Raw genomic sequence first — 23,566 nt, forward strand, 5'->3', positions numbered from 1 at the left:
AAAGGAAATTTTACAAATTTAGATATAGTTCGTGATATTAATTTAATCTAAATAAAGTTTGTGTATTTAATATATTTCACGTTAAAGCTACTTAAATACTTACGATTAAAACTTTACTAGAATTATAGGATACTTATAATTTGAGGGCTTGCCGTAGTAAAATGAAATGGGATGTATCCAGGTAGATTTAAATCTTCTAATGGCAGTCATTTTATGCGATATAAACTAATAAGGGATACTAAATAAATGCGTTCTAGCATAATGTTACAGTTATGTGAAGCAATTTAAAATTAAAATGTAGTATGTTGTATGACACCGTTACGTAGGTCATTGTTCGCTTCGATCGTTCCAGCAAATAAATAATTGTAAAGAATTTGTAACCTAATGCAAAACTTGAAGATCTACAAGTAGAGAATAAAATACTAACAAATAAAGATTTGTACTAAAAAATAAAAAAAGGTAAGAAGCTAAAATTAAGAAAAAAATTTATTCTGTAATGAAAAATTAAGAAAAAAATTTATTCTGTAATGAGAGCGATTACTTTATTTCATTGAATTAAGCGTATTCATAAATTTACAAGTAATCACATGAATGACGTAATAAATAAATAACATGTAAATCTTTGGAATAACAATGTTATTAATTGGTATAATAATGCACGCGTACACATAAGCAGTTTAGAAATACTTTTACTTACTTTTAGAAGTTCTAAACTTTTCATGACATATACTTTTTTCATATAGATATAATTTGCTATGATGTTTTTTGATAAAGACTGGAGTCAGTTATCTGCGTTCAGGAACATTTATCTTTAAATAAAGCTGTTTTGTCAGTAGGTTTGGACTTACTGTCGACTGATGCTATGGGGGTTCTGTATAAATTGAACATAATTAAATTGCGTTTATGTAATTCATCAAAGAGAACTCTGCTCTATAGATTGGTAGCTTAGCTGCAGGAAACCGAAGCGTCAAGAGTTTGCGGGTAGGGGAAAGAACTTACTTAAAGGATTTTTTAGGGTACGATGCTTAGACAAAGAGCAACTGAAATAAAGTAGTCGTAGAAATGTAACGGCAATATTTGAGGATTATTGCGGTACTATCTAAGAGAGGGGATAGAGTACCTATAACATACTACAAGTCGATAAGGATACTGAGTCACAGACGAGTATCGGACGCACGCAAATAAGCCAATATACCCCTAATGACTTTAAAAAGCAGATAGCCTAACCATAGGTGGTACCATAACTTGTTACTAAGTGTGGGAGAGAATAACAAAGGGATAATTAATTAAATGAGGCATCAGATCGTTCAGAAGTTGTTGAGAGATACAAATGATTACTGGTACGTTGTAAATAAAAACAAACTTAAAACTTTTCTGTTTTAGGCTTTGGATCACTGCGCTTCTGAAAGTAATGAAAAACTCTTATCTGTATTGCTCAAGGAAATTTTTCCTCATTCCTTTAATATCTTTTAAAATTAATGTGGATGATTTCTTTATGTTCTGAAGAACATAAAGAAATTGAGAATAGCATCATATCAGTCAAGTGACTAATGACAAAAAAACGTCCGAGGTTTTAATGAGAAAAAAGGCAATATTAGTTTTGTAGTATTTCATTTCCTACGTACACTAGAAATAATTAATGGTTATTTGTTAATTTTCTTGTTATTCTTTTTATTTATTGATTGTAAAAAATAAGTTTCAGTTAAAAATTGTTCACTTCGGTAAAAAAAAAAACAAAAAACACTAACTCTCAGTTCAAGAAATATGGTGTACGTTTATTACTGCAAACAAATCAAGTTGGCAGAAATGACTAATAAAACAAACCTATTTATGGAGGAAGTACGAGAAAATTTGCTAAAAAAAGGATAATTTAGCTGACAGTGTTTTTAACGCGTATGTAACCTAAAATATGTTTTACTTTAAACATTAAAAAGTAAATAAAATTTACAGTGTAATTAATTATTTTCTGTAAATGAAAGTTAATTACTTTTTATATTTAAAAAGCTATTCAGGTCAACGTAATAATAACTTCAGTTATTACATGCTATTTTTTGATTTCTTAAATTGTTATAGTAGGCCTTTGTATTACTTTTTACGAAGGTAGGATTTAATAAAACTCATTACTTATTTTTTGCTGCGGTTTTTTTCTCCTTCAAATCATACTAACTACTTTTAGCAAGCAACAAGCTACATTTTGTTTTGTTTATTATCATAAATATTTTTATTTTCATATTTCTAAATAAAAGCGGTTATATTACAATTTGCACGTACCAGTTGTACGTTAATGTAACCAACAATCGAGAATAAAAATATACAGCTTTACCGCAAATTATTTGGCTTCGGGACAAATGTGTATTCTAAATGATATGAAATTATATTGAAGTAGGCAACTGTACAAGAAAAACAAAACATCTTTTCTTTTAATATTATCATTATTAGGGATGAAAATAAATACAGTTATCAGTATGAGAAATAGTTTTACCTCATACTGAAACTCACTGATATTCATTCTGTTATAAACTGTGCAGAAATAAAAGCAGATTTAACCTTCTAAATCACTTCAGTTCACATAACGGACTATTCTCACAACTCTAGTTAGCTTAAGAATAGACAGACCAAATGAAAAAATGTAGTTTATGTTTTATCAAAACGATGAGAGTTGCGTAATTAGAAACCTATTTTCATTATTTTGTAAAATAAATATCTCTTAAAGTTTTGTTTAAAATTCCTTCCTAGATACCCGTTCTGTCCACCAAACTTTTAATTTCAAAGGTGACTTTAAAAGCGATTTGGACGTACGGTATAGAGCTATTGGGTACGATGATCAAGAGTAACATTAAGATTTTACAACGTTTTTAGAATAAGTTAGCGAGATCCATTGCAGAGGCACTGTGGTTCGCACGGAACGAAGAAATTCACGACTATTTTGAATTACCTTATGTTCCCGAAGAGATCAAACGGTTTGGTTGGAAGTATAGACAACGGTTAGATAATCACGTGAACTTTCTAGCATCTCCTAGACAAGCCGGCCCCCGGGGCTCGAGTGGTAGCGTCTCAGCCTTTCATCCGAAGATCCCGGGTTCGAATCAAGGTCAGGCATGGCATTTTCACACGCTATGTGTCATTCATCTCATCCTCTGAAGCAATATCTAACGGTGATCCCGGAGATTAAAAAAAAAAACCAATCACCTAAACAAGGATATCCAGTGACTGAAACACCTATATGTGCTGGTCTTGGGGGAATCTGAGTGCTCTTAAGATGTTGCAATACCACATATGTGATGAGCATCTTTCTATACTTTGATGAGTAGCCTAGCCTCTTTCCATTTATCTTCATGAGCTTTTTATATTACTATTAGTTTGTCTTTGTTTATTGTTTAATGATGATATGCATTTTTTTTTTCATTAGACCTTTGTGAACTCTTGTAGCTATGTGTTCCTATTCAATGCGAGTGTGTTTATATATATCAACTTTATATATGTATGTATGTACTTTATGTATATGTACGTTTTATTGAGGGTGTTCATTAGAAAATCCTCACCTTGTGCTTTTTAATAATACGATTTACTTGTGGTTTCTTACTCGGAACCGATCTTAAATAAACAAATTGTGTAGAAAAAATATTCTTTCCTATATAGTATAGAACTGATAGCCAACACAACACCGTTGTGTTCGGTAATATAGATACGAAATTAATAATCTTTGAAATTTTTGAGGTCAGTTAAATGTTTAATTGAGTTTTAATTTATTTTTTATTTGACATTTTACCAGTACCTGTGTGTTATACGTACCTGTTAAAGATTGCTATTACTTCTAATGTAAAACGTTAAATTTAGAAAAAGTTGATATTCTATCTTTAGTGTCACTCAATTGATAATACCATTCTAGTTATGTTCCTTTTTATAGAAAAGAATAAGTATTTAATATATTCATTAAATGAATATATATATATATATATATATATATATATATATATATATATGTCACATAACATTATTACCAGAAAAATGTTCTCAAGAGATCTGATATAAATTATTCAAAGGACTAATTGAATAACCTTTGAAGAAAAATTTCTTTTTTTAAAAATTTAATGAAATTTCCGAAACGTTTAATAATTACCACGTAAAGACTTCCCTCTGTGATCAGAAATAATATGATTATTAATAAGCTTCAGGTGATATCAGTTGGTAATATAGTTGGTGATAACATAATCAGTTCAAATTTCTGATTGATCAATCATCCAAATAGATTCGGTTATAAAATTACTGAAGCAACAGTCTAAACCGTGTCTATTAGTCGTACAATCATTTTTTCACCATAAATTTATGCTATAAAATCAAAACTGTTTTAAATTTTTAAACTGTTTTAAAATTGTCTCTAAAACTGTTTTAAATTTTTAATATTACATTTTACGACGCGCATAAACGCTTTCACATATTTAATTTGCGAAAATTATGCTAATCCTGCATTAAGAAAAAAGAGAGTGAAAAAGAATTCATCATGAAATGTAATGCATAATTTTTAGCTAGTAACAATAATGGCTGCATGGTGACGATGAATATAACGTATGAATGAGATAGTCGCCACGTATGTTTTAAATGAATATTAAATTTCTGGAATTTATAATTTCACAATTCTTATACAGCGTTTGTTTTAAACCTGTACGGGACATTACTTAAAAAAAAAAAAAAATTATATTTAAAAAGATATATTTCTTTTTTTAAATATATTTTTAATTTTTTAATAAAATAAGTCGCATGAGAACTAAAATAGATCAGTATTTAATTTCATATCAGTATTTCGTATTTAATTTAACCAATAGATAAATGTTTACAAATAGGCTTTCCTACCGATACGGTACAAATGCTACACAATACTTCTGTCTGTCCTAATCAGATTGTGTAATCTGTAACGTAAATATGTATATTTATTCATAAAATATGTGTAACAAATATTTTTATTAATTTAAAGGGGAAAGCTGTCTGTAAAATTAAATAGTCGATAAAACTGATGTGAAAAATTATGTTTAATATTCGAATCTACGGAATTTATAATTTTTATAAGTTATACTATTTTCAGTTCTGTAAATTTTAATTAGTAGAAGTCAGTAAATTTTGTATTTAGTCTACTATAATTTTTAATTCTTGCTTTTCACGAAATAGAAATGGTGTGTTTGAAAATACTGCAAAAAGCTGATTTTACCAGAAAATGAACGTACCAATAACAAAATAAATGAAACCTTTTTTTTCTTATTGAACTATGTTAGTGTCAAAATTCCGATTTTGTAAATTTGTAGATTCGTATAGAAAATTTATATTTTCATAACCATCAATTTAGAATTGTATCATTATTAAAACATTAATACTTAAAAAATACATTGTAACTCGTTTAAAATATTCCAAGTTGGGTTCTTCAAACTTATTTATATGGCTTGTTGTAAATATCCTAATTGAAAAAGAAAGTAAAAATATAAATAAATACTTATCAAGCGGCAGTTTTATAAATAAACATCATTTATATGTTGATTTGATTTGGACGAAAATATAAAATTAACATACAGTTGTAATGTTTAAAGAATGACATTTGTCAATAGATAATTAAAATTTAATGATTCACTCATTCGTGAGGTTATATTTGTCACTAATAAAATCAAATTTTGGAATCTTGTTTAAAAATAACACCAGTTTGATTTATCTTTATTACGTTGTTATTTCATCGTCATTATGAAATTTGATTAATAAAAAAGAATTGCTTAATTTTTACTGAGGCACGGTAATAAATCTAGGTTTACCTTGTACCTGAAAGTAAAAAGGACCTTTTTTTGTAATCAATGTAACCTTAACAATGTATAATTTTTTTTTTTTTTTGTTGTTTGTGGACGAAAAACACTTGGGCGTTATCATCGCCCGGTAGTTATTATTAAAAGGGTAATATAATTCCAATATAATAAGCTGTACAAGGTGTAAACGTAATATTAATCGTATAATAAAAATTTACTAAAACAAGCCAGGAAGGCAAAATAAAACCCAAAACTAATATCACAGACAACGTTGATAAAATATTAAAGATAAAATAATAGAATAAAGAAAGTATAAAAACTTACCTAACTCTGATGGGTTGTACAAAAATCCCCACCCCGGATAGTAAAATTAAACACATAGAACTAAAAAATCAAATCGAAAATAAAGGTAAAAATTATTAAAAAACTCTCCTTATAGAAAAACATATATAAGTATATTAAATCCTTTGCAGTAACCCAGCACTATGCAAAAAGAGTAACATTCGCTCCAAAACCCTGCCATAATTGCCCAAGACATCACGAATGCTGCTGGGTATATTAAACTGACGACGACTGGGTATATTATATTCTCTTGGCTGTAATTAATGTATTCAAGTAATTAATGTAAGTTATCCAAATAATTAATGTTTTTAAGAAGGTATTTAATAGTATTTTTTTATTTTTCAGCGGAAAAGCATTCGTTTGTTCAAATTTTGCTGTTTTAATTATGAAAAGTTAAAGCTAAAGAAAAAAAAATTGAAATCGGAATTAAACATTTTTGTTGAAATATGTGGAACTAGTTAGTGTTTTCGAATATTTCTTGGTCACATTATAACCGAGTTAATTAAAAAAAAAATTTGGGTTGAATATTTATTGAAGCAAATCAAATTGCGATATACGAGAGAGAATTTGAACGTCGACTGTCTGGTCTTTGCAAATGATCTTACTCTCTTAGCAGAAGATATAGAAACAGCAGAACAATAAAATGTTTTACACGGAATGGCAAAAAAGACAGGCTTACAAATTTCCAAAGAAAAAACGAAGTATACAACGAATATTAAGAATGCACAAAAATTGTTACGGACAGAGCTCGGAAGAATTAAGAAGACGAGCAAATTTAGGTACTTGGATACAGTTACCCAACCAAATGGAATGGACAAGTTAGGAAACATCGTCAGGAAGAATTAGATTTTAAAATCCTATGGCTAACTAAGGACATCCAGAATAAGAAATGGATCTCAATGATGAACAAGATCAGGTACTATAAAACGGTAATCGGACCAGGAATAAGCGGCAGAATGCGTACCTCTGAACCAGGGGGAAGAAGATAAATTGGAATTTGATGAAAGACGGATACTAAGGCAAACCCTAGGACCCAGAAAACTAACGATGGTCGAAAATTAAGAAAGAATGAGGAATTTTACCGGGTATTAAATAGAATCAGGAAAGTAATACGTAAGCAAAGACTGGAATACTATGGACGTTTGACAAGATTGGATTCAAACAGGCTTACGAAGAAAATCATTGATAAATCTATTGGTGACAAGACGAAAGTTAAATAAGTTAAAGTTAAGAGTACCTAAAGATAGAAAACATAAACGTGACGGATTTAAAAGATAGAAGTGTGCTTAGGAAAAAATCTAAGAATTCAAAGGGAACTAGATGGAGAAGAAAGAATGCGCTAACCTAAAGTGGTCGAAAGAAAGAAGAAAGCGACTCAGTGAAAGAATGAAAGGAGTACTAGTGAATTAAAAAACTAACCAGAAGTTAAGTACTCTATGTAGTCAGTCCTACAGTGACCGGTGTCGTAAAAACTAACAAAAAAATAAGATAATATAACAATAACAAAAGCAATAAAACTAGCTTATAATTATTATTTTATTAAAGGTCTATTGTTATTAAGTAATTCATTCACGAATACTGTTCTAAATAAGATGAGTTACACTAAATATTGTGTTAACGGCTTCAACAAACCTACTGTTTTTATTAATTGCATTTCAATTATCACTCAAAAATTTATAAATTTTATCAGTTATAAATTAAAAGATTTTATAGTAGTAAAAAAAAGTCTGTGAAATAGAACAATTTTACTTTACTGAAACAGAAATTTTCCACTGAAAAATAAGAGGTACTTTAGGAGGATGAATATCCACTGAAGATCGTCATAGTAGTTTTAATAAAAATAAAGAATGCGTATAAAATAGCATTATACTAATTGGTTACTCTTAAGATACACTGTGAGTGATGCACAAAAAGTGTAAAAAACCGCGGTAATAAAGCATCAATTTATTACCGGCTGTGTAAGTAGGAAAAATGATTTAATAAGAAAAAAAAAATTTGACTGGAGTCTTAATTGAAACTGCAGTCAGTGTATGTCACGTCATCAAAATAATATTTGACTAAGCGTGTGCAATAATAATTATTACTATAACTTCCTTGTTTAATAATCACTGCTTTAGTGTTTAAAATCTTATTATTCAGGGATATTAAAATGTGTTTATTTAAATGTAAAAAACCTGATGTGGACACTGCATGACTACATTTTACGCCTACTAAATTACATATACACTTTTTTTTAAATGAAAAGTACATAAATTTTTATTTTATTTTTTATTTATTAATGACAATTTTATTTCATTAATAACGTCTGATATTTTTATTTTTTTATTGTCATTAAATTATTATTTACCGTAAAAATTTTTTTTCTATCCGAGGTTAATATTAGGTTAATATTAATAAATCAATATATTTAAATTAAAATATTTTTAATGTTAAAAATTAATATTTTTAATTTAATATTTTTGTTAATTTTAAGTACCCGAGTCAAAAAGTACGAAACCCTCGATTAAAAAAATTCATTTTCTATTCATCTTATATGTGTATTTCTTGATGTCTACTTTAATTAATCTCAGAAACGATTTTATTTAAAATTTTTAAACTTGTGGAATCGTGTGTATTAACTGTGTTATATTTTTGAAAAAATTGAGAAGAGGACGGAGTTATATTATGAAGGAACCATAATTTAAAGAAAGTTGAATTTTAAAGCTTTTTACTCGAACGATTTTTTTTAGTTTATCGAAAATAATATATTCGAAAATACCATATGAATAATAAAATTAAAAAAAAAAAGTGTATAAAAATTTATTGTAAAAAAAGTAAAAATAAAACAATCTAAGTTAAATACAAAACAATCTCCATTTTTACATTAAGGTGGAAGAGTTAGATTTTACCCTGTTGTTAAAATGCACGAGCACAAGGTAAAAGGAAGTGTTATTCAGCGTGTAGATGTCAACAATATTTTCCAGGATTCCTATTTGGTTAAATAGCTTGTCTAAGGATAAATTTTGTAGTAGAAAATATGCTTATTATATGTAATAATATCTACAAAATATAACAACAATACTTAGAACTCGTATGTATATACAAAATTAACCAGGTTTTTTTTTTAGCTGTCGTTTTAATCTAATATTATAATGTAGTTTTATAAATAAAATACACCATAGATAATAATGTAATCAACAAAGCTGCAGGGAATTTTAAATTTCTTTTTCATACAAACCAAGTGATCCAGTTTATCGGAGAAAATACAGTAAATAAAAACAGACTACCTAATAGACCAATATAACATGTGTGGTAAATTTAAATTTCTCGAGTAAAAGAAAACATCAGTTATTATAGCGTAGTAAAATTACTAACATCAATCTCTCAACCGTAGCGTCCATAAATCTTAATGGTGGATTACTTACTAACTTTCCAATGCTAACTAGAGATTTAGAAACAGTAAAAACATTAAAAATTGATATGATCAATATTACCGTCCGAGCAATAAGAGTAAGTGTAATGAGTAATCGATGCAGGGAGTGAAATAAAAAGAGTTCAAACTAAGTGATTGCAAGATTACGCACTTTAGTACTATAGCGTAAGAAATTATAGAATAAAGTATTTTTTTCACTTAATGAAAAATATATAATTTAAAATACATAGGCTGATTTTACCAAGTTATAAAAGCTTGTAAGAAGTTACAAGTCTGACAAAACAAATTTTTTAATCTTTACTGGAGTTGCAATATTAAATCAATATACAAATATAGAAAATGTTAGTACATTAAAAACACACACAAATATATATATATATATTTTATCCTTTATATTTAAATAATATATTTTATTTCCTACTATATATTAGCAAATACCATTTAAAATAATTTTTCTTTTTCACCCTCTTTTTCTTTTATTTCTTTATATTTTTTCTAGTCCCCTTTCTACTTCTTAAAAAAAAAACTTGTATTATACTCTTTATAACTTTAAATTTGCTTAATTATCCAGATACATTACAACAGTTTGGGTTGCGGTGAACTTTATCTCTTAGTTTACACTATTTGATTAAGGTTGTGAAAATTGTTTAAATATTGCTTCTTTAAGGATATTTTAGTTTTCTAGTTTCATTGTTTTGCAACTCCTAAGGAATGATGTAAGTATGATAAATAAAACTAAGGAAATCTTTTGTTATATTTGGTTATTATTTATGGTAGATAAAAGAGAGGCATTCTTTTATGTAACGAACAGGAATGCCAGTTTTGATTTTTTTTTTTTGACTGATGAATTAATTCAACACATAAGCTTACAAAGAAGCTTGTACGTGGGAATATGGAAATGGAAATCTGTAGCATATGAAAAATGTCATACATGACCGGGCTTAGAAACCCGGTTTTAATTAAATTTTCTATTGGCTTTTTTAATAATCTGATGATCAGTGACGTAATCAATATCTAATTACTTTTTGTATCCGTGTTAGTAAATATTGTTTTAGTTTTAAGATGTAAAAATCTTTTATAGCTTAACATTCTTAGACTAACTTTACTACATATATTTTACTTTACAAAAATTTCAATTAGATTATTGATTAGCATTTAAAAAAAAGTGATATAGTAATGCTTCGTTTATCTTTTATAGGACGGCACACAAAATGATCCAACATTTGATTTGGCAATAATTGTTTAGGTTAATAATTATTAATGGGTTTTATGTTGGCAAACATGACAGCAGTTTATGAATATTAGTTTCTTCTCTTTCCGAGGGCGCTGTTTGTGCATCGTTCCAAGATGGCTGACACAGGAAGACGGGGTAAAGACTGAGTTGTTTTTTTAATGAAAGGAAAAGTGTGGTGCTAACGCAAAGACGATTTCGTGCATATTTTCAAACTTGGTGGTCGCTTTCACTTAAAAAAATACGCAAACTTTAGAAAAACATTTAATAGAGATGGTTCAGTATTTGAGAATAAGCGCGAACGGCCTGCCAATGTTCGTTCTCCACAGAATGTCGAAGGTATCAGAGCAGCATTGCTGAGGAGACCGGGAAAATACAAGAAAAGCAGAAACACAACTTGGGATTTCTAGGCCACTTATGCAGCGGATTTTGAAAAATGGTTTACATTGCTATCCGTACAAAATAAGTGTTACCTAAATTAACGGTTGACAACAGACATCAAAAATGGCATTCGCTGAACGGGCTGTGCACCAAGATGTATTGTTGAGCAATGTTTGGTTTTCAGATGAGGCACATTTTCACCTAGACGGGGTTGTTAATAAATAAATGCGCGTTTTTGGGCTTCCGAAAATCCACACTTGCTTCATGAAAAGGTGTATCACGCTCCAAGAATTACGATATGGGCCGCTATCTGAAGTCGCAGGGTAAAAGGACCATTCTTTTTTGAACAGTGAACGTTATCTAAAAATTCGCAATAATTTTGTTCCTAAGCTTCTTGCAAAAGGGTTTCAATTAGAAAACGAGTTCATGCCAGACCAAAAACAACTAATGTTGTTTTAGATTTTCTGCATGAAACCTTTAACGCAAATGGCATTTCAAACCGATTTCCTAATCGTTTTGCGTGTGGATAGAATTGGCCCCCGAACAATCAAGATTTAAATCCTTGTAATTATTTTTTTTGGGAATTTCTAAGAAAAAGATTTTCCCTAAACATCCTCGTACAGTGATGGAACTGCGAGTGCTGATCATTGAGGCGTGAAACGAGATGACCGAAGATACGTATCGTCGAGTTATTAACATAGGAGTTCGCGTTGAAGAAGTTGCTAGACGTGATGGTGGTCATATTGAACATGTGATAAGCAGAACATAATTTCTAGGTATATAGTAAACACGCTGTATTTTACTTTTCTGTATTAAAATTCAAATAAATATTTTTTAACAAAACCAAATGTTGGATCAATCATTTCGTGAGCCACTCCGTATGTAACGACGTCATGAAAATAAGAATAAACCATTAACAAGTGAGATTATGATAAAAAAATGGTTATTAATTTTAACTGTAAAGATTTACGCATTTGACTAAAGAGAAAAATTCAAACGTAAATTTTGGATTTGGAATCTACAACTTTAATCTTAAAAAAATAATATAACAATACTCGCGCACATTCATACATACACACACACGAGCGCGTGCGCGCGCATTCACCATCAGAGGCTGTTTTTATTTTTGTTATTTTTTATAAGACTAAATGTCACGGATAAGAAATATTGCTCTGATTTATATTCTGTCAATATTTTACATATTTCTACTTATATCAAATATGAAATTCACATTTTGAAAAGTTCATGTTTCATTTATCAGGTGTATGTAAAATAACCTCCATACAAAAATCAAACGTATTACATATCTGCTGTACACTGTATAATACAATCTTTAAAATTATAAATTTAAATGTTATATCTGAACAGAAACAACATCTTTGTTTTTAATTCTAAACTATACACACAGAATACCATATTAATAAATGCAAATTAAGTATTCTCTCTTTATTCGCGTTTTAGTGTGGCCTACGTGTAGTATAGGCTTTATAAATTTATACATAGTATTTTAACAACACGTTAGAAAAAAAAAGAAATTTTATTTAAAATTACCATTTCGATATTAACATAACTGATGTAACTAATACATAACTAATGTATTTTAAACGTTAAGATTTTTTATTTTTTTATTTTATTATTTAACCTTTTTAATTATTTTAACAGATTAGGCAGATGTTTTTTAATATTAATGTTCTTTAGCAGCCCAGTTCCTATGAGTACCTATTAAGCTATTTTCTTCAGCATAGAAGGTTCTTTGTCGAGGGTATTTGAGAGGTTATTTCTTCAAAGGATGTGGCCTATCCGGGAGCAGAGTTACATTATTCCAGATCATCAGTTCGGTTTCCGGAGTGGGCACTCCACTATTGAGCAAAAGCACAGCCTTTTCAACGTCATCAGCAAGAGCGTAGAGGTGAAGAGATACTACTCGGCAGCCTTCAGATGTCCAGCAGGCTATTGATAAGGACGGGTATTCTGGCTGTTAATGAAAACCCAACTGTGGCCTCAACTAATTTACAATCCGAAGTAAATGCAATCAGCAGATGGCTAGAAAAATGGAAGATAGGGTTAGTCAAGCTAATTCGAGCTATGTGACATTCGCAATGAGAAAAGGAGACTGACCACGGGTCCACCTTGATGGCATTCTAATCCCGCGTACTAAAAGTATAAGGTACTTGGGTTCTTATCTGGAACGTCGTTTGACGTGGAAGGTTCATGTCATGGAGAAGAGAATCAACTTAAACATGAAGTTCAAGGGAATGTACTGGTTGCTGGGCAGGAGGTCTGAGTTATCTTTGTCTAATAAGGTTTTTTATACTCAGCAATTTTGAAACCAATATGGACAAACGGCGTCCAACTATGGGGTACTGCAAGCAATACAAACGTTGAAATCATACAGTGGTTTCAGAAAAAAACTAGCGAGGTGTATAGTTGGATCTCTATGGTTTGCAAAAACAGTGATATCACAAATATTTGGGTCTACGATACGTCAAGGAAGAAATACAGCGTTTCAGTTTTAAATATGAAATTCGGGTAAATCACCATGTTAACCATTTGTTGCAGCCAAATGCACCTTCTGGACAACGATGAGGATATTAGAAGACTTAAGCAGCTAACTACAGTGAGTGTTGTGCATTACTTAATCCTTTATTCCCTTTCTCACTGTTTCTGTTTTTTTTCTTTTCGAATAGCCCGTTTAGAGGGCACGCTTAATGAACTTTTTAGCCCATGCTACTTTCATTTTTCTAGAGTGATGTTCTTTGTCTTCTTGAGTCCATTTTCTCCCTCTTCTACAAGTGAGTTTTTCCTCTCCTGAAACTCTAATTCCTATATTGTTTTTCTGCATGTTGCCCTGTCTTTTAAAATGTCTGAGTCTATTGAATTGTTTACTAGGTCATTGTCTATTTCTTTAAGCCAGGTTATCTTGTTCTTATGAGCGTTTAGTGGGGTGAAAATCTGTTTTGTTAGTCTGGTGTTCTCCATTCTGTATATGTGTCCATAGAATTGCAGTCTTCATTTCCTGATTACATCTGCTATTTTTTCTACTTTGGAATATAGCTCTTGGTTTGATCTTTGTTTATAATCTAGTTCTGTGTTGTTTTTTGGGCCTAATATTTTCCGTAAGATTCTTCTGTCTATTTTCTCTACGTTCTGTACTTTATGTAGTTTCAGCGTTTCTGCCGCATATAGTACTTCTTGTCTAACTACCGTTTAGTAGTGTCTTAGTTTGGTGTTCCAGGAACGGGATCTCTTGTTGTAGGTATTCTTCGTGATATTGTAAGCTTTTTATATTTTGAGTAATCTGTTTTCTAGAGCTATTTTTTCACTATTGTTTTGTGCTATCCATTCTCCTAAGTATTTAAAACTGTCAGTTCTGGCTATTTTATTTCTGTTTATTTTAAGATGTTGTGGCGCGTTCTTGATGTTTGTAATGTATTGTGTTTTCTCAAAGGAGATCTGTCAGCCAGCCTTAGCTGCTTGTCTTTGGAGTTCTGTTATTGTTCTTGCGCATGTTCTATTGTATCGGTGATTAACGCCATATCATCAGCAAAAGCTAAGCAGTCTACAACAACTCTCTTGTTTTTTGTTCCGAGATGTAGGCCTTTGGTGTTAATCGCCTTTCTCCATTCTCTAACTATCTTCTCTAAAACGCAATTTAACAATAACGGTGATAAGCCATCTCCTTATCTTACACCTGTTTTAATTTAAAACGGCTCTGAGAGTTCTCCCATGAATTTAACTTTGGAGGTGGTGTTTGTTAATGTGGCTTTGATCAACTCTGTAGTTTTACTGTCCAGTCCCAGTTCTCTTTAAATGTTGATTAATGTGTCTCTGTCTATGGAATCATAGGCTTTCTTAAATTCAATGAAAGTTATGACATACTTTAAATTTCTGATTCTTTTAAAGAATTTTAAATCTCTGTTTCTGTTTTCATATTCATTTTTAAATATTTTCTTTATTGGTTTATTTTTTTCGTAGTGTTTCTCATCAATCTGCCATTTCTATAATTCAAGTTACTGTTATTTTTTTTTATTATACTTCTTAATTTACAGTTCTCCAAAACTACCTTGTACGTTCTACGTATACAAAACGTAGAACGTTTGTAATTTTTTAAGAATCTCAATGCAGACTTTTAATATAAATTTCTGTAATATAATTTACTTAAGTTTCCAAAGAAATGTAACGGATTGTAACAAAAAAAGATTGGTATATAACAGCGATATTGCCTGTTAATATAAGTTAAAGTTTAATTGCTTTCAGAAAGTGAATTATATAAAAGTTTCCTTATATGAAGGTTTGAAAACATTTGTGATCAATTAAAAAACAGCATTTAAGTTATTGTATTATATTACATGTAAATAGTAAATAATAATTTTGTGATACTAATTATTTCACAACAGTACTGAAAAATAAGATAAAATGTAAGCAAATAATTTATATTTTTTTATTTATATGCTACTTCTAATTAATTACACTGCCAAATTTTGTAATTTATTGCAATTCACTACTAAGTTATATTGATATTTTCATTACATATTTGTCGGAAGTTAGGAACTGGCTTCATAATTATGTAAAAATTCCATATGGTTGTATTTTATTCTCCATTCACGTTTTTATAAGAATTCGCAATTTATTTTCTACAATTCTGCTAAATAAATGATAAAAAAATAAAGAAACTTACAATTCTGTTTATTATTATTTTACTAACTCGAGTTTGTTTAAGATTGCGCTCTACTTAATCACTTTTTACTGTCGTCGTCCAATTTTGTCGTTCTAGATCCATTAATTTTCAATTATCAATAATTTTTCAAATAATAACTACTTTAAAAATAAAAATACATGATTAAAAAATACAACTAAAAATAATTCAAAGTAACCACTATTACAAAGCAAACAGAGTAGTATATGAGAATAAAATTCAGATTAAATACTTCGTGTCAGTACGAGTAATTTTCAGTTACCGTCAAACAGAAACGAGTCAACATTTATTCGGAGTAAAAAAAATACAATATGATCTATAAAAAATAACGTATGAACTGCGTAAACAGGTTTTGTCTATTTAACCAAAAAATCGTGTAATTTAATAATTATTATATCTCTTGTAATTTAATTAATATAGTCATACTACAAACTACATTCTACGGTAATTTTTAGGTGAGTTATAGTCGATTGTTTATATATGAGACTAAATATATTTAAATATAATCCTTATGAATACTCATGATTTTTGACAAAGAATAATGTACTAATAAATAAGATCACAGATTGTTTGTTCAGATTGCAAATAGAAAATGGATGCCGCGTAACATTGCAGTAATAGTTTTTGGTCGGGGGTAAACATCTTGTCAATTGAGATCGGAACTCCGAGCGTAAAACATCTTGTTTACATACTTTTCTGAAAACATTGTATACATTTTTTACAACTAATAACTGGATTTAATACTTACATAATCGACCTTTGTTGGCAGCTGTTATTTGTTAATATTATTAATAGTGTTAGTGTGGTTAAGGAAAAGTTATTTTTCAGTAAAATTTATTTGAATTGTTCATAAATTTAATCTAATGAACTGTAAACATAACAATTTTGCCGGTTTTGTGTAACATACAAAACCGGTATAACCAATACATAACACTACAAAACCGGTAAAATTGAGGGAAGGAGGATTATCAAAAGTCAGACTCGAACAGTTATTCTCAATATTCATAATTTCATGAAGAAAGAAGCCGAAAAAAGACTAGCAAAGAATTTTAGATAAAATTTAATCTCGTGTTTCTAAAGCGACCGTTGTATTCATTAGATCCCTTTAGCGCATTTTAAACAACAGAAAACTAGTAGAAGTGAATTCTGTACTCCTCGTAAAAAATGGCCAAGGGAGAAGTTGAATACTGATATAGCCGATTTTAACAAAGGTGTTATTGGAAGGACGGTGAATGAGTTTCACTTAAGTTATGGAGAACACACCTCTCTGAGGAAAATTTTGCCGTTAGTAAAAGAGCAAGTAACGTTTGAAGGGAACATTTGGGCTCTTCGTATATCACTTCATGAAAAATTTAGTCTTCCGGTGGAGACCCACAAGGTTGGTCTAGTGGTGAACTCGTCAGCGAAAATCAGTTGATTTAGAAGTCGAGAGTTCTAAGGTTCAAATCCTAGTAAAGGGAGTTACTTTTATACGGATTTGAATACTAGATCGTGAATACCAGTGTTCTTCGGTGGTGGGGTTTCAATTCTCACACATCTCAAATGGTGGACCTGAGACTGTACAAGATATTCATACATATCATTCTCATTCTTCCTCTGAGGTAATACCTTACAGTGGTTCCGGAGGCTAAAAAAAAAGAAGAGGGAGTCTTCCGGTGGAAAAAAGTTGAAAACAAAAAAAGATTTTGATCGAGAATGACAATATAGGAGATAAAAGGTCGCATTATCTGCGCTCTATAACGCGGCACAGAGAAAAGGAAATCGTCCAATTATATACTTAGATGAAACCTTTATACGTTCGTGAAACATGAGGGTCATGTATGGACCGAAGGTTTTTCGGAAGGCCTGAAAGCTCCCGTTTCTACAGGGAGTCGAGCAATAACAGTTAACGCGGGAGGAGAAGACGGTTTTATCGAAAATGCTTTCCTAATATATAAGTTGGATTAAAAAACGAGTTGTGTTTACCATGATGACATGAATTTAGTAATTTTAAAATTGGTTTGTGTCTCAATTGCTACCGAATCTGTAATAGTGATGGACAATGCACCGTACCACAATGTTCAAATAAATCCAGCCCCTAATTCAAATTTAAAAAAAAATAAGACATGATCGACTGGCTCATTAAAAAGAAGATATCATTTTCACATGAACTGTTCAAATCTGAATTGTATAAGCTGATAAAACTACATAATCCGCGAATTAAAACATACAAAATAGATTTTTTGTTTGCTGAAAAAGGACATAAAAGGTCAAGTAACCACCTTATCATCCCGATTTAAATTCTATTGAGAATGACTGGGCATGTGTTAAAAACTACATTGCCCAAAAGAATGTAACACTACATTTAGAAGACACAGTAAAACTGACGAAAGATAAATTTAGAAGAATAAACGTAAACTTCAGAAGACAGTTTACAGAAGTGTGGAAAATTGTGAAAGGAAAATTATTTAAAACTTGAACCGACGAAATTTCCGAGCGTTTTATTATAAAATTCCATGACTGATGTCAGTTCCAACAGTTCCATGGACGACAGCAATGAAGGGGAGACATACATGACTGGAGTTGAAGAAATAATATAACTTGGAAATTAAATAAGTTTGTGTTAGGTAATGTGTTAATTCAATGAGTATAGTAAAAATTATTTATGGAACAAATTTGGAAATGGTGTAATATTATAATGTGATTAATTTTGGAATTACGTTAAGTCATTGGTTTTTTAATAAGTTAATTTTTAACATTACTCTTAACATTATGGTCATGATATCTTGTAATGACTTTTTTTTATTTCTTTGACAAATTAGTTTCTATTGACATCAAATGAGTTAAAATTTATGAGATGATTTTTAGCGAATGTTTTGTTTGACGTTTGATTTGCGTATAGCGTGGTTAACTGTGTGCATCGGATATGAGATTATGATTCTTAGAAATAAAAATAATCATGAATTAATGTTAGTTCCACGAACACGTAGCTAAATATAAAACTAAAACTATGCTTAGTTTTACTGAAGTAGATTTATCATTAGCTACTGGAGTGTAATATATTAGGGACATAAGGAACTTTGGCAAAGGCGAAATTATGGGGCCGAGTGTTCTTAACTACGATTACAGATGAAGGTTTGTTCCTTGTATTCCTGTCTGCATACTGAAATTCTGTGTTACTGTTTTGAGACGACTATGAGTTCGCGCAGCTCATACGCCACCACTCGCTAAACAAACTGTAACTTTGTACTGGTGGCATAATCAAGAAACAAACCGGCGATTTGGTAAACTACATTTGTTTTATGAATCTGACGTCATTAACACAATATCTTATCTCTCGTGAAAAATATATTATTAAACAATTTTTTACATATTGTTTTTCAATGCTATTCAGCTTTTTTTAAATTACTTATCGTACAATTTTATTGTTATTTTCAGACACATAATGAGTATTAAATACGATTTAACTTATTCTTTTTGCATGATAATATTTTATAGCCTCATTTTAAAACTATTTAGTAACATATAAACATGTACTGTTATTATTGTGAAATATAATTTACATTACTAATTATCAATTAAATAACACAAAACATATACATATTTACTTAAATGTTTTGAAAAACATAATTTAGTACAGATATGAAGGAACGATTCTAAATCAATGATATATTTGTTTCACCCTAACGTTTGAGATGCACTGTTTCTAAACGCTTAATTTATGATAAGCGATATTTTTATAAGAATTAGATATGTTTTCGCGAGACTATTTATATTCTCGCGAATTTAATCATCGACAATCAAATTTTAATCATTGACGGTATCATTTATATTTATCTTCATTAAAATTCTTCCAATGGTACCAAAGCGAAAAATGGCTTTTTCTGATTTGTGTAAATATCTCCAAACTGGTAATAAAATACAATTACGGTAAACTTAAAAAAAGTTTAAAACATAATATAAACAGACTTAGGATGAAAATATTTTTATTAAAATCTAAAATTTTTATTTAAAACTGAATATAAAAATACGAAAGGACGGCGTAACAATGGCGATTATTACGTACATGATTTTTTCCTAATTTATTTGTTTACACTACGTGCAAACAAGAAAAAAAAATTTGATATGGACGCAACATGACTTCCTTGTACGCCTATTAAATTACATACACACTTTTTTTTAAAATGAAAAATACATAAAATTTTATTTCATTAAAAACTTCTGATTTTTTTTCATTTTTATTTTTATTAATGAATTATTACTTATCGTAAACATTTTTTTTGCAATTATAGATTAATTATTAATAAATCAATACATTTAAATTAAAAAAAAAAGGAAATGAAGTTGGATTCGAACTGATGTGCCTTCCCCTTGTAAGATCCAAATATTTCATTACTTAAAATTTTATTGTGCTATAACTCTGGAACCAATGAAAATAATTACAACTTATTATACCGTTGAAAAGCTCTCAATAAGGGCTATTACTGGAGTTAAGAAAGTGTCTACAATCAAATTTTTTTTTGGATTTTGGGATTTTATGGACACTTTTAGTCTAGTCGATTGCAATAAAAAGGGGAGATGCAGAACTAGATGTTACAACAGTCCTAAATCCAAAATTTCATCATCCTACGGCTAATCGTTTTTGAGTTATGCGAGATACATACGTACGAACAGACGTCACGTCGAAAATATTGAAAATAGATTCAGGGATGGTGAAAATGGATATTTCCATTAAAATCTGAAAACAAAAATTTTTTGCGCAATTCTTCCTTTACTGTACTTTGTACAAGGAAGTAAACATAGTTCTGCTGTGTAAAAATAAAAGTAAAATATTGCCGACCTTCGTGGCGCGAATGGTAGCGTCTCGGCCTTTCATCCGGAGGTCCCGGGTTCGAATCCCGGTCATGCACGCCATTTCATTCACACGCTGTAAATCATTCATTTCATCCTCTGATGAAATACCTAACGGTGGTCCCGGAGATTAAAAGAAAAAAAAATCGTTAAACTGTGTAGTATATCGATATGCAATATTGATTTATTTTCTAAAGGAAGGATTTCATTTTCAAGAAAAGAAAGCCAATGACTACACGAATGTATATTTTTTATCTAAATTTATAAGGGAATACGTAATTATATATTTCGTATTACGAAAGTAAGGTATTTTGAGATTATAGGTTTTATTAAATTTGAAAATATACTTGTAACATTTTAAAATTTAAACGTAAATAATTTACAATAAAAATAGTGAAAGTAATATATAGCATAAACCAACACGCTAATTAAAAGTATTCATTGAGAATATTCTGGAAAAGTTGCTAGTTAAATGAATTATTTTTTAGAGATTAGATTAACTTCAATTGGATTACTTTAAATAAATAAAAGATTTATTTAACGATTTAAAAATATATACGATTAATGAATTCATCAGGGATAGGTAGTAACAAGTAAACTATTCTAAATTTTACTGCAATAAAAATGTATAATCAATAACTGAATCAGTATAACATAAAATTAACCTGTAACAAATTTTCAACGGAAAAATGCCAGAACAATATTATAAATCTAAAATATTATTCATAATATACAAAAAAAAAAAAAAAAACTGGTAATAAAAATAAGCTAAGTTAGAACATTTAAAAAACTTACGGCATTGAGATCACCGAGGGAATCTAGGCTTTCATGCGAATCGTAAGTTAAAGTATATAAATCGAGCACGAAACGGGAATCCTTTTTGTAATGTCTTCGATCAAGTTTTGAAGAATGACCGTGCCAAGGGTTGGCCAATACGCTGGTACCCATTTTGTGCGCACAATGCGTAAAAAACGAAACCGTTTACTGATAACAATTACGTATACCGTCTGAATTCTACGTTATCTGAATTGAAACTGACTGAAGGAGAATCGCACGAATGCAATACGGTTGCCGAGCCGTTGCCGGAGGAGAAAGTGTTATAGTGAGTGACTAGGTATACAAGAGAGCGAGCAGGTTACATGTCCAGCTGGCTGAACGAATCGCTCACTCGCTCTGCACTGGTTCAACATCATTCAAACTCCCTCCTCTTTCTCTTTTACCTTAAGCTCCCATTCTTCAAGAAGTAGAACAACATTTACAAATAATTATTACATATAACAAGATAATAATTACAAAATATATCCAAATAAATTCATTCAAAACACAAGGAACGTTTGGTGGTATAACTTAATAAACAAAACAAGTATCAGTAAATTTTTAATTAATTCTACGAATATTTTCTTAAATAATATGTGAAAATGTATTAATTTAACTTAAAAAAAAAGTAGAATAACATTTCATTTACTACCACTTATGATGTTTATTTATATGTAATTTGAACAAAAGTTTAGGATGTTATTTAATCTCAGTGAATTATTCAGAGAATTGTAAGTAGGAACAAAAATTAAATAATTTATATAACATTATTAATAAGTTAATAATCTAATTTATTAACTTAGAAAGTTTATGAAATAGAACTGTTAATAACTAATAAACAAAGTACATATACAAAAAAATGCGTGAAGTATTAAAACAAACCGTACGATCACCAAACTTAACTGTAAAAAATTAAGATATTAAATAAATAAAACTGAGTTATCTTGGTATATCTATAAAATAAAAAAAAAACGTTATTTTGTGCTCTTCCGTACCCGTAATCCTTCTTGCCACACTTGGCCACATTTTTGAGGCTTCTTCCAGTTGCAGACGTTAATTTGATCATATGATTTGAATCACTCTCAATGTGATACGAATATGAATTATCTAATGTAATAGATCAGTAATTAATGAAAATTCTAGTAAGACCTTTCCCGAATGAACATTTTTATTATTTTTAGTGTTCTCTCAGTTATTAATCCATTTCTAACAAAGTTATTATCTCTAACTTCTACTTAGCCTTCATACGATAAGTTAATATAATTTATTTATCTTGTGCTTAGCGGTGTTATGGTATTTTTTTACTTAATTATTAAAAATGTTTGTTTTTCAGCCATTTCTGGGGTCTTACTTTCATTTAAAAAACTGATATTTACAAATTTTATGCATTTTAGTAAACCTTATATTAATGCGTTTGAATCAACTTGATAGCTTACACTGTTATTGCCGTAATGATTATTATGAAATTTTAATTTTTGCGGCCGTTTTGAGGTGAACCCGACGGCCGATCGCGGCCATCCGTGTATTTTTGTAATCCTCTAACGATGCTTAATACGAATACAAAATCAAAATTCGAGACAAAACTGTCCTCACATATCGGTATATATTAAATTCAATAACGAACTGTTCGATTCGTTGAATTCATGGAAACTGAAATGGTCAAGTGTTTGAATTAATTTCATTTACTATTATTATGTTTTTAATGTTAATTACATTCTTAGAATAAACATAATACGTACATTTGCACTTTTAATAATCGTTGGCCTTTTTTAAGCTCTTCTAGAATAGAATAATGTTCTAAAAATAGAAGAGTTCTCAATATTGCAATCAAGAGCAGCAAGTAGTTCCTATCGATAACTATTTCGTTTGTACCATAATTTTCATATTCAATTTTAGTTGTCAATCTTGTGTAATAATGATAATATACTTATCTGAAGTCTACAACAAACATTTGCAGTTTAATTTTTATACTTTTATCTTCTTTGGATTTTGTAATATATACAGTTAAGCAAAATGTTAAGAGATTTAAGAGGTGCAAGATATTCTCATTATTAACAAATTTTTTAGTTGAGTAGAAA

The 23,566-nt window shown here is 29.6% G+C and overlaps 1 protein-coding gene across 1 annotated transcript in view; it reads right to left on the reverse strand.

The window, feature by feature from the left end:
- Schip1 (Schwannomin interacting protein 1) overlaps nucleotides 1–21,754 on the reverse strand; it is a 109,052-nt gene extending 87,298 nt beyond the window's left edge. The window contains exon 1 of the mRNA XM_075377941.1: nucleotides 21,468–21,754. Within this exon, the coding sequence (XP_075234056.1) occupies nucleotides 21,468–21,620 (153 nt within the window). The 5' untranslated portion in view covers nucleotides 21,621–21,754. The remainder of the gene's footprint in view (nucleotides 1–21,467) is intronic.
- Between the last annotated feature and the right edge of the window lie 1,812 nt (nucleotides 21,755–23,566).

The sequence above is a fragment of the Lycorma delicatula genome, chromosome 10, assembly GCF_047948215.1.
Source record: "Lycorma delicatula isolate Av1 chromosome 10, ASM4794821v1, whole genome shotgun sequence".
Lineage (NCBI taxonomy): Eukaryota > Metazoa > Arthropoda > Insecta > Hemiptera > Fulgoridae > Lycorma > Lycorma delicatula.